Genomic DNA, 13,056 nt, shown 5'->3' with positions numbered 1-13,056 from the left:
CCCGGCCCACGTGACTCCACATGCCAAAGCGTCCTTGGGCAAGACACTGAATCCCGAGTTGCTCCCGATGGCAAGTTAGCGCCTTGCATGGCAGCTCTGCTACCATTGGTGTGTGTGTGAATGGGTGAATGAGAACCAGTGTAAAGTGCTTTGGATAAAGGCGCTATATAAGTGCGCCATTTACTTTAAATACAGGATAAAGTGTGTTCAATACCACAGCACTGTGCCTTTTAGTGCAGAACTGTGTGGTGTAGCGAGGTGTTTATGGAAGACAGTGGGACGTCAAAGCAAGAGGTGTGTATCTGAGGCATGTGGTGTGTGTGTGAGAGAGAGACAGAGAGACTCATAAGCTCAGAATCCTCTATAAGATCCAGAAACAAAGAAAGAAATGGAGACTCTGGCACAAACCCCTGGCACAAACCTGCTGTGCTGCAGTGAATCCAGCCATAAACACAGCTCCTGCTCTCAAACCCCTGGTTAAAAAACAAAACAAAAAAACCCCACCTCCCTGATATCAGGCCGCGATCTGGCGAGATACCTGTGTGCGCTCCACTTACACAAGCTTGTCTGTGTGTACCTGTGTGTGTGCACGCGAGTGTGTAGGTGATGACAGCCACACCCAGATCACCCAGAAGAACCTGCTCAGCTGGACTGATCTAAAAACTCATGACCAGTCCTTCACACATTCATGAGCAGGGCGGGGCAGAGATGCAAGTTGTTCTCAGGTTCATTCCTTCCATTCCCTGCCTGAAAAGACACACACACACACACACACACACACACACACACACACACACACCTTCATCGTACATCAGCAAAACTGATTAATCATTATTAAATCAATAACTGTGATTAATACAGATTTGCATGTATAACAAGGATATTGAGTATATGATCCATCCACCCATCCATCCATCTTCTAGCCCTTACTCCTTTTCAGGGTCAAGGGGGACCTGGAGCCTATCCCAGGAAGCATCGGGCACAAGGCGGGGTACACCCTGGACAGGGTGCCAGTCCATCTCAGGGCACACTCACATACACTCTCACACACCCATTCATACACTACGGACACTTTAGACACGCCAATCAGCCTACCATGCATGTCTTTGGACTGGGGAGGAAACCGGAGTACCCGGAGGAAACCCCCGCAGCACGGGGAGAACATGCAAACTCTGCACACACATGGCCCCGGCGGGACTCACACCCCAGACCCTGGAGGTGTGAGGTGAATGTGCTAACCACTAAGCCACCATGGACCCTGAGTATATGATATTATCTGAAAATATATGAAGGGAATAAATATTAATACGAACTGATTCAAAATGACAGACTGTAGAAAAAAGCATTCAGACCATCCAGCCATCCATCCGTCTTCTACCGCTTACTCCTTTTCAGGGTCACGGGCCCATTCACTTAAAAAAATATTTTGCTACAATTTATTATAGAAAATGTTTCTTTAAAATGGATTAAACTCATGTTTCCCTTCTCAATCCACAAAATATGTTCCATAATGTCCCTGAGGAAATTCCAGCTCTGTACTTTGCTTCCTCCATCTTTCTGTCATTCTTGAATCCTGCTTCTGAAAACCAGAGCACCCAGAGCACAAAAGAGCGAGTGAAAGGAACGTCCTTTTATACTGTGGCTGTGATCGTTCAGTGAATTGGATGTAGGTGATTAAAATGAAGGCGAGAATGAACGTACCAGTGTGTGAGTGGTCGGGGAATTGCAGTCCGTGGCGGCCATGTTTGTAGGCCGCGGTGCAGGCTGGGAAGTGGAGTTCGTGGTGTGAGTAGACCTAACATGCAACTACTCCTCACAATCATTGATGAGGCTGTGAAGGAGCATTGGGGGGGGGGGGGGGGGGGGGGGGGGGCGTGTCTGTAAAATGATTGAGAAGATGAGACAATGGCTTGAACTATTATTTAAAAAATAATAATTTCTACATAATTTTCCACATTATTTGTACTAGTAACAAATAAAACATATTGACTACTGCACCTTTAATGATGAAGAAAACTGACGTGTAGAATTTAGCAAGGAACTCATTTTCAACAGCACCTTACTAACGCACTTTATGTTGGTTGTTCCTTTAATTCTTCACTCATCATGGGTTAGAAAAATGCTCATGTATTACACGTAGGTCCTTGAGACCAAAGTCTCATTTCAGCATAATTACTTATGGCTCTACTATCAAGGTTTAATGTATCATACAGTCGACTGAAAAAGTGTTAATACACCATATGGAATTTTTTTTATTTTTTATTCTTTTCTTTTTCTTTTTCTTTTTTTTTTTGTTGTTTTTTTTTGGTTACATATTTGGACGATCAAACATTTGATCCTTTTTGAAACAGTGCCTATTAATAAAGGTGATACACGCTATCAAATGACACATAAAATTGCCATTTAATTGTAATTAAGTAAGTACACCCCTACATTTATCACATCTTTTATAAAATCCATCAAATTAGAATCAAGTGTTGAAGATTGGGTGCCAGAGGTGGAACCTGTCTTATTTATACCCCTTTCATATCTAGTGTCTGGTGTTCCCTTTGGTATTGAGGTGTGTGGTGTCATCATGCCAAGATCTAAAGAGTTCTGGACCATCAGAAAAAAAAGATTGTGGATGCCTATGAGTCTGGCAAGGGATTTAAAAAGGTCTCCAAACTATTTTAAATACATCATTCCACTCCCAATTTATCCAGAACTGGCCGTACCAGCAAATTCAGCCCAAGAGCAGACCATCTGATGCAAAAAGAAGTCCCCAAGAACCCCAAAACCCGATTTGAATCCCATTGAAATGTTGTGGGGGATTTGAAACGGGCAGAACATGCAAGAAAACCCTCAAACATCTTGCAACTGAAAGAATATTGCATGGAAGAGTGGTCAGAAATTCCAGCAAACCTGGTGAACAATTATACAAAACACCTACAATACCTTATTTCTGCTAAAGGGGGCATTACTAGCTTCTGAGGCCAAGGGTGTACTTACTTTTTCCACAGATGAATATCACATCTATTTCTATTTCTATTGAATAAATGATTGAAAAAGCTTTTGTTCACGTATATTAACATTTTTAATAGGCACTGTTTCAAAGATGATCGAATGCTTGCTTGTCTAAATATGTCAAAAAAGCCAACAATTTCCATGGGGTGTACTTATTTTTTCACTTGACTGTATATCATAGGGCCTATGGTATATAAAAGATTTTTAGAACAATGTACAATATAACATGGGTTTGGTGGTCTAAGCATAATAGGAGCATAATCGAACAGTAAAGAAATTTCATTGTTCATTTGATTTCTAGAGTCCACTAGGGAGGACTCTTACCAATCAAGCCCAGGTATAAAAAAAGAAAATAAAAAGAAGCTACTCCCAAAATCACCCAATGGTGTGTATGAGCTGGGTCCAGAAAATGACCAGTCATCTATCGAGGATCCATGAGGATGTTCCTGCTGGACAGGAAAGGGACATGAATAAGACTGCTGCTGATGATGATTATGAATTTCTTCTGATCATTGTTAAGTGTTCCTGCTTTCTAATGGTATATGTATAAACTTGTTTGTCTTAATGGTACAATAACGTTCACAAATCTCTTTTTCTGCTAAAAGATGACAAGGGATTCTCTGAAGAATCAGAAATGGAAGCATCTTTCTCCGTCTTGGTCTCCCTGATGCTCTAGAAGATGATGATGGAGGTTAAGATTAGGAGGATGACTTTGAGCCTTTTGTTGAAAAAGACAAGCTTCCAGAGAAGAAGAAGAAGATACAACACAGCTTCAGCCAACAACGAGGGTTTCTAACATATTTCTTATATAATTCATTACTTAAGGAAAGAAGCCATCTTCGGACATGGCACCACAAAGTAAACTTAACAAAATACCGTACTTTCTATCAAGTACACAGACAAAAAGAAGCCATGATTGTGCGTAGTCGTGAAAGGTGAGTAGTCATGAATTACACGATATGGCCAACAGTATGTAGTAGACACCTGAACATCTCACCCATATGTGCATTTTCAACATCCCTTTCCAGATTTAGTCCCCGTTTGCTCTTATAATAACCCTTCTACTAGATTTTGTAGCATGGCTATGGGGATTTGCTCATTGGGGTTCACTGGGGTGCAGCTGGAGTCACAGTTCATCCCAAAGGTGTTCAGTGGGGTTGAGGTCAGGGCTCTGCACAGGATACTCGAGTTCTTCCACTCCAACCTTGGCAAATCATGTCTTCTTGGACCTTTGTGTGCCCAACGGGGGACATCCTGGACGAGGTGCCAATCCATCGCAGGGTACAATCACACACACATTCACACACCCATTCATACACTATGGACACTTTGGACATGCCAATCAGCCTACCATACATGTCTTTGGACTGGGGGAGGAAACCGGAATACCCGGAGGAAACCCCCGCAGCACGGGGAGAACATGCAAACTCCGCACACACATAGGGGCAGCGGTGGGAATCGAACCCTCAACCCTACATGTGTGAGGCGAACGTGCTAATCACTAAGGCACCGTGTGCCGGCTAACAAATATCATAGATTTTCAACAAAAATACTATATACAGACCTTTTGTACGTTTTTGTGTAAAGCAGCAGCTCATAGTCTTTTCAATATCTTCTACCATTTTGGCGACATTATTGTAGTCATAAACAACGCATAGCAATTGACGGTAAACTGATCATCCTGACAGTGTGTACAAGACTGTAAACAAATACACACCACGAACACAAATACAACCCTCTGATGCACAAACTAAAATGTCACACTCCCTTCAAATGTTGATCCTCAGTGTTCACATCAGTGTTTATAGCGTATAGTTATACTGCTGTCGACTCCTGAGCTGCACTCGGGGTTAATTATGTCATGGGCCCGATATAAATATCTGATCATGGGACAAAACAAGTCCACTCGAGTGAATCTGACCCAGCTAAGATCCAGCGTGTGTATAAAACTACTCCTCCTCTTTTTCAGCTTTTTACTGTTAGTCACATTAATGCATATGATTCACTAAGTAATATGAATCATTTAGTAACTGCAGTGTAACTAACTGGAAAGGCATGTAGCTGTGCGAATAAGGAATGTAATACTAGACTTGAGGACAGATTGTGGGAGTGTAAGGGATTAATGACTAGTTAGCAGACTGAAAGGCTTAGTTCAGGAGTGACATAGAGCTTTGTTTGGGTCTGGCACAAAAGGAGGAAGACTGATACCAAGAATACATGCTTTCCAGGATAATAAAAACACTATTAGAGCGTTATAGCTTCAGCCCACTAGATGGCAATGTCAAATATATTGCAGGGGCAAGCACTTTTGGCAGAGGGATGAATCCATGAGGGATATGATTATTACCTAGAGAAACTGAATCAGGAACTGGATCCAACCAGCTAATATTTCCCCTCATTTTTATGTATTTATTTTTAATCTTACCGCACCATTTGTGTTTCTCTAATCTACTGTAGATCCTCTTACACTCCATTTACATTGTCTTTTTGGACCATCCTGTATGTTTAGCAGTGTCTCAGCTGAGTCTTGCATCATCTATACATACTAACAAAGGGATTTATTTACATAGTATTACCATGTATTTTACATTTAATATAAGAATGAATAATATTAGTCTTCTTGAAATGTTCAAACTGTCCAAATGAATGTGTGTACTTTATGGTAGTTTATTACTGTGAAGCACCATATCAGACTAGCTACATGTACGCTTGGTGACTCTTGGTTAAATGAATCATAATACAATAACACAAATTACTGTATACTCTTTGGAAATTTACTAACACAAAGACATTAAAATGGCATTTTCATCATTCAGGAAAAAAAAAAAAACAATTAAAACTTTTTTATATGTTTAAAAAAAAAAACTTTTAAGACTTAATGATTAAAGAACCACACCAACAACAATAATAAAAACAATGAAAACGTTTCAAAAATACTTTTAAGATTTAATGATCAAACAACAACAAAAACAATAATAATGTTTGTGCTTTATGTTGATACCATAATTGCATGCAAGTGTATCAGTCTATGTCTGTAAAAAAAAATCCGTTCAGCGCTCAGTGGTAATGATGAAGAGGCTCGTCCTTCTGGATCCCTCTGAGGAACAGAGATGCATAAAGGACTGTGGAAATTTGTGTTTTATCCCCTCCATCCTCCAATTTGACCAATATATTATGCATTATTACTTATACCTTTTTGCTTGTTAGAAATAAAATGTATTACAGGTTTACATTTATACTCATGTACTGTATGCCTGTGTTAAACTAATACAAAAAATGTCATTTCTGTGTGTACTGTTAAATTGATTTTTTAAAAATTATGATGTAGACACTTTATACAACGTATAAGTTGTGTAACGTTTTAAGAGTGAAGAAACCTTAGGGCCAGGCTGGATACAAATACTTTTAGGAAGTCCTTTGTTTTCCCAGAATGTTTTTGGTGGAGAAAGACATTTTAACCCTTTAATCCCTTAAACAATCCCTTGCACGTCCGGTGTTAGGGGTTCGAATCCTGACTACACCCTGTGTGCATGGAGCTTGCATGTTTTTCCCTTCGGGGGTTCTCCTGATTGGGGGTTTCCTCCGAGTACTTCAGTTTCCTCTCCCAGTCCAAAGACATGTGTTGTAGGCGAATTGGCATTTCCAAATTGTCCGAAGTGTGTGAATGTGTATGCGATGCGATCCATGGTTTTCCCCAGCCTTGTGTTCTGAGTTCCGTCTGACAGGCCCCAGACTCCCATGCAAACCCTGGGTAGGATAAGCAGTTCAGATGTAATGACGTGTCATGATAATATCTAAGCGTGAAGAAGGGTTTGGGACAGATTTGTTTCTTTCTTTCAGAATGTGGTGAGTTCTCTGATCATTGGTTCAGATGTGTTTGCATTTTATACAAAGCAGTCTGATGATCCTTATAAGCATGAAGTTCAGAGAAAGCAGGCTGGGTGCACATGAATGTATTTTAGGAAATGAAATCCCTTTATTTCATAATGTTCTGGCTCAAGATGTGTTAAGCCCTTAAACAGTGCTTACTGACTCATATAGAGAATATGATCTGATATATGATATTCTATGATCTGATATGAACTGATATCATATTATATTGTATTAGATTAGATTATATGGTCCTTTGGAGGGTGATAGTTAAAACGAAAATCATGGAAAAATAGATTTATTAGTGCAAAGCTGATTTACATTACACCACACGGGTGTTTTGATCAGAGCCAAGACAGAATAGGAAACATTTCTGTCGCTATGACGAGTTCTTTTCGAACGTGTTTTAAACTGTGTGTTCACTTCATTCTATATTCTATATTCTTCAATATTCCAAGCTAGACGACATTTCTAGTTCTCTAACCAAGTGAAACTTTCAGTGAGAAACTGTACCTGCTTCTTAGCGACTAGGTGAGTAAACTACCGCACACTCATGCTGAGCAGAGAGGAATGTCGAGTTAGAAATGATGTCTAAAATGAACTAAATACAAATAATACCTTGATATATTTCCTCAAACCTCAAACAATGCGTCGAGGGCGTTGTTTTTTAACCGTAATGTTTAAACCAGAGGGACATTATAGAGAAGGTTCATGAGAGTAAATCTCACAGAGAGGTGAAAATTTACAGTATAAACAGATTAACATTGTGGTCACAGTGACATCTAGTGGTGAGAGCCGGTATGGCTTTATCTCTTCTGTGTGAACCCTTCTGTTTCTGTTTGAGAACTGGGGAAATTAGATTGAATAGCCATGTATGTGTACAACTTCGTGTTCCAGTTGCATGCCGTCCAGGTGGGACACACACACACACACACACACACACACACACACACACACACACACACAGCAAGTGAAGAACTTCACATCATCCAGCCTGACCTTCAGATTAGAGGATACCTAACTGCACTATAACATTTCACAGACAACAGACAATAGTTAGGAGGGAAAAGAAAAAAAAAAAGGGGGGGGGGGGGGGGGGGGAAGCTTGAGGCCCAGTGTTTAGTCCTGAGGAACGTTATAATATGTAAGGTTGTAGTTTTTAATCCTGGACACAATTAATACAAGAAACTGTCAAATGAATAAGATTTCTATAAGCATAGAGTCATGTAATTAGTCTGTAGCCCTAACTGAGGATTTGACTCCAGGGATGCCCAGCAACACGTATCAACCTGATCATGGCGACCTGCATCAGTTTCACACTGTGGCTTTTCCTGGCCCTCTTATGAGGTGAGACTCTCGTTCTCCTCTCTTATAAGATAAATCGAACATTCGTTGTAAGCAGTAATGTTTTCAACCGTATCGTGTGCAGTAATCCTCATAATCCAGCTGTGTTCCAACATCTGTTGCAGCAATAAGATGCAGAAAGAGGACCTGTTGAAGTTTATAGAGTGCCAAGTAGAGGAGTGTCTCAGTCGGATTAAAGAACTTCACCAAATGGAGGCCTACTTCTTTTGGCAGATTATGGACTTGTTCTGCCGTCAGAACGGAGTAAGTGTTATAGTTCAGTACGTGTGGTGTTTGACTTTGTAAGCAAATATGTTTTTCATGAAAGTAAAGATTCTCTGAATTATAATAAGTGCCTAAAAGAATAAATCTAGTAGCTGTGCTATTCATATTCAGTTACATCCCTAATACCTACAATGCATGTGTAACTTAATGACATTTCTTACAGGAAGTGATGATGGCTCAAGTCACCACTATCCTCTTCAAGGGAGACGGCTTAATTAAGAAGAAGGTATCAAAACTTATATCACATCATTATCAGCATTTGTCTGTATATAATTGCATTGTTTTTGCCAGACTGCTGACTAAAATGACTATTTCTGCTCCAGCTGAGAGGAACTGAGGACCTGAAGTACTGGTTCCTTTCTCTGGCGCAACTTTTGTGCTCCTCTGCCCCAGATGATGAGCGAAGAGAAGCCGTGATTCAGATGGGAGATGATCTCGGTATGGATAAGCTCCACAGTAACCACATTCTTTTCTGAAAATGTTGTAATCATATCCTGAACTGTTTCATGGACCCTGATCCTCACATGCATGTTTGATGCTTCATCTGCAGCCTTCAAAGGACTGACGTTCGCAGCGCACATCTGCTACGTGGTGGCAAAAGTGGAGCTGGGGACACGTAGTCGATTCGAATTGATCGGATGTGACAAGTATTTGTGTGTGTGTGTGTCTGTGTGTGTGTGTATGTGTGTGACGTCTTTCCTGAATTGCTACTGATCATTTTTTTCTATTTGCACCAGTGTGCCATTCGGTCTGACAGTCCTGACTTCAGCCATTGAGAGAACAGAGGTTTACGAGTACGTGCTGTCTCTGACCTCAGGCCTGGCCCAGCCAAACTTCCAGGTTGGAATTTCTCCACTTTTCTGTTTCATGCGCACCGATCTTCAAATTTAACCGCTGTACTGAGAACGAATGACTGTCTTAGATCTTCAAGTTGTGTCACGCCAACCGGTTCGCCCAGGCTGAATTTCCCAAGGAAGCCATGCAGTATTGCGAGACCATCGCCAGGGCAGTCATCACCTTCCCCGGCAGAATCAAAAGAAGCTTTGTTAAACGGCTCGTTTTGGTAAATAAGATTATTAACGATTGGGAAATGGTTTCCAGGTTTTTAATGCAAAGTCTTCATCCCTAATGTACTTTCATTATCTGTATTGTAGCTGTTTAACATGCTGCAAGAAGGGGCAGAAGGACAAGAACCTGTGTGGCTGCTAGAGCTTTGCCAGCTGTATAAAATCAAAGCCACTGATGCAGATGCTAATTCTGACTCAGAGCAATACTCAACATCTACCGGCTCTGAAATGGAGTACAACCTTCAGACCTCAGAGAATAGCTCGACGAGTCACAAGATCATCGCTCCGCAGTCTCCTGATGTGGAGCGGACTGACCCAGAGAGTATGCTAAATCCCCCATTCGGACAAAAACATTTTCACATTGCGAGCTTTGTACAGTGTTGTGTAGTTTAGGTTACTCATAACTCTCACACACCGATTCGTAAACTCACAAATCAGCACTGAAACCTAATAACTTGTGCGTTTTAGCATATACAGAAATAAAGACTTGTACTATTTTTACTAGGTCCTCATATTCAAGGTGCTTTGCCCTACTCAAAGAGACGATAACGTAATAATGCTGTAATATAATAGCTGTTAACAAGACAAGTCTCGTTCTTTCCTCGTTATTGCGAGACAGGACACTGAGCATGATGCTGTTTCATCCTTCATTCGATTTCATTTAACCGAATTATTGTTTGCTTAACAGTCGTGTTTGCGTCACGGTACACCACGGGAGAGCTGCTGAGGATGGGAAGCTTCGGGTCTGTCTACGCAGGCATCCGTGTGGAAGACGGGAAAGAGGTAAATGTTCTCCCTCACTCCCATAAACAAACCGCACTCCACGGTAGCTGCTGGTTAGCAGTGAACATGTGTAGTTTTGATTGTACAGCTTCCTGCATGGTAATTCCTCTTCCAAATCGTCCCTTGAACGTCTGATTATATTGTGTATAATTTTGTGAACAGGTTGCCATCAAAACGGTGGGCAAGAACATCGTGACCAACATCTTGATCGATGTAAGTAACCTTATTTTTTACTTAAGCAGTAAGCTCCAAATAGCAAGCGTTTTATAGACTAGGGGTCTGCTGCACCAGCTGAATGTGAGTTTGATCATAAATCAGGGTGTGATTACAAACAGGGAATACTACATGCGTTGTAGTACTGTACTTTGTACACTCGAACGTAGTGGCCAGTTAGGCTACAACACAACTTACGTTCTGCTGGTGCAAGTACAGAGCAAAATGACGTGACTGTTTACTGGTTCCTGCGAACATAATGGAAAACAATCCACTGTAACATCTCTGCTTATCATAGTTTAGATGTATTCACACAGAACCCATGATAACCACATCTGTCCTTATTTTAGCCCAGAGAGAGGCGCGAGCTGCCATTGGAGGTGGCTCTAATGGAGATGGTGTCCAAGCCACCTCGCTGCAGCAACGTGGTGGAGCTGCTGGACTATTTCGAAATGCCCGATCGCATCGTCATGGTGCTGGAACGACCCAGCCCCTGTATGACCCTCAGAGATTTCGCCAGACTTCAGGACGGCTGTCTGACTGAAGCACAGACACGAGACATCATGCAGCAAGTGGTTCAGGCGGCTCGTCACTGCTGCGACCGCAAAGTGTTACATCGCGACATCAAGGCCGAGAATCTGCTCATCAATACGGACACGATGCAAGTCAAAATAATAGATTTTGTCTACGGAGACTTACTGAAGGACACACCGTACAGAAAGTATGCAGGTAATAATTTCAAAATAAATATGCAATAGAATCAGAAGGAAGCAGTGGAGAACCATTTCTGACGTGTTTATTTTTTTCTTGTGACATTGCTAACGACCCTTTTTCTCTCCTTTACACTCAGGCACTCGTGCTTTCTGTCCTCCTGAGTGGCTGATGTTAGGAATGTATGAGGGCATTCCTGCTACCATCTGGGGTCTGGGAATTCTGATGTACAACTTGGTCTGTGGAAACTACCCCTTTAGATCCGACAGAGACTTTGAAGGCGGTCGACTGGACTTATGTCCTGGTGTGTCTCGAGGTGAGTCAATACAGAAGCATCACATTTATACCTGTGTGATAAAGCATAGCAAAATGACTGGACTTCTAGACTGACCTCTGTCTCGTCACTGCACACACAGATTTCTTCGATCTGATGATGTGGTGCCTGGAGTTCGAGCCTACTTTGCGCCCGTCCTTTGAGGACATCACCAGGCATGAGTGGTTCACAGAGGGAGTCCAGGTTAGACAGCAAGGATACATTACAGCTAATTAATATGAGCTAAGGCTTTGCTGTAACAGTCTAGATTATATGATTGTACTGGATCAGTATTGAGTTCTGTATCACAGATTAACATGCTTATGTAATTATACTCAGAACATATCATTATATGAAAGAAACAAAGTGTAAAAAAAGGAAGCACTAATAGTTTTCTATCCTAGTCTATTTTAATTTACATTTATTAATTTATTCATTTAGCGGACGCTTTTATCCAAAACGACTTACAAATGAGGAAATACAAGCAAAGCGATATATCAAGCGGAGAACAATACAAGTTGTGCTGCCGTGCAAGATGTATAATTGAGATCTAGAGAAGCAAAGTGCACAGAGTAGAGGTGTAAGTGCTAGAGTAATTAAAACGTTTTATTTTTATTATAAATAATGTGAGCTTGGAATTTTAGGGGTTAGTTAAGTGCTCACGGAAGAGGTGGGTCTTTAGCTGTTTTTTAGGAACATAGAGACAGATTCTGCGGTCCGGATTGAGGTTGGAAGCTCATTCCACCACTGAGGGACAGTCAGTGTGAAGGTTCTGGAAAGTAGTAGGCACTACTACTGAGTAGGCACTACTAAGCGTCGGTCGTTAACCGATCTCTGATTGCAGATTTAATGTTTGTTTGTTTGTTTTATTTTGCAGATCCTTTCTGGAACCAATGATGTGGCAACAGCCTGACCATGTACTGCAAAACACACACACACACAGACACACACACACACACACACACACACACACAAATAAATAAAAAAAAACAAAACAAATAGAAATGTTTTAGACAGACAATAAGTGTTATTCTGTGTCTAAAACATTTCTATTTGTTTTTTTTTTATTTTCAATGTGTTGTTTGCTTTGTCATATTAAATGTAGAAAAAGATCTGACATGATTTATCTTGGTTTCTTTCTTCTTCTTCTTCTTCTTCTTCTTCTTCTTCTTCTTCTTCTTTACATCATAAAACCCTGCTATTTTAACAGGGGTGTGTAGACTTTTTATTTCCCCTGTAAGGTGTGTTTTTAAGGCATCACCACCCTCCTACACACACTGTGGCAGTCTGTCAGAACACTAACACACATGATTTCAATGACGATGAATATCTAGTGGTCACTGTTTGTCTTAATGGTTTTCATTGTAGCATATTTAGAGTTTCTGTTTGTTATCTGCAGATTTCCCTCTCAGGTATGAATACATTTGTAAATATTCTGCCAATATGGATGTCTGGTTTTTATGTTTT

At 40.9% G+C, this 13,056-nt stretch overlaps 1 protein-coding gene across 4 annotated transcripts; it reads left to right on the top strand.

The window, feature by feature from the left end:
• The first annotated feature begins 6,495 nt into the window (after positions 1-6,495).
• LOC128602558 (serine/threonine-protein kinase par-1-like) lies at positions 6,496-13,025 on the top strand. 4 transcript variants are annotated; one of them, XM_053616446.1, is made up of 16 exons: positions 6,496-6,849; positions 7,332-7,404; positions 8,139-8,220; positions 8,343-8,481; positions 8,666-8,728; positions 8,826-8,940; positions 9,053-9,161; positions 9,240-9,342; positions 9,425-9,565; positions 9,657-9,891; positions 10,258-10,352; positions 10,515-10,565; positions 10,916-11,294; positions 11,416-11,592; positions 11,693-11,793; positions 12,467-13,025. In XM_053616446.1, the coding sequence occupies exons 3-16, from the start codon at positions 8,141-8,143 to the stop codon at positions 12,500-12,502; spliced, it is 1,824 nt and encodes a 607-aa protein (XP_053472421.1). In that variant the 5' UTR covers positions 6,496-6,849; positions 7,332-7,404; positions 8,139-8,140; the 3' UTR covers positions 12,503-13,025. The 4 variants fall into 4 exon arrangements, with proteins under 4 accessions (XP_053472421.1, XP_053472428.1, XP_053472414.1 ...); XM_053616453.1 differs by lacking the exon at positions 6,496-6,849 and having other exon boundaries at positions 7,131-7,404; positions 9,053-9,155; XM_053616439.1 differs by lacking the exon at positions 6,496-6,849 and having other exon boundaries at positions 7,131-7,404.
• The last annotated feature ends 31 nt before the right edge of the window (positions 13,026-13,056 follow it).

Source organism: Ictalurus furcatus, chromosome 2, assembly GCF_023375685.1.
Source record: "Ictalurus furcatus strain D&B chromosome 2, Billie_1.0, whole genome shotgun sequence".
NCBI lineage: Eukaryota > Metazoa > Chordata > Actinopteri > Siluriformes > Ictaluridae > Ictalurus > Ictalurus furcatus.
This window is presented reverse-complemented; position numbering and strand designations above follow the sequence as displayed.

Coding starts and splice junctions, on each gene's coding strand:
- LOC128602558 (XM_053616446.1), top strand. CDS start 8,141: ATGCCCAGCAACACGTATCAACCTGATCATGGCGACCTGCATCAGTTT. Junction 8,729..8,825: donor ACGGCTTAATTAAGAAGAAG/GTATCAAAACTT, acceptor TTTCTGCTCCAG/CTGAGAGGAACTGAGGACCT. Junction 9,892..10,257: donor GGAGCGGACTGACCCAGAGA/GTATGCTAAATC, acceptor TTTGCTTAACAG/TCGTGTTTGCGTCACGGTAC.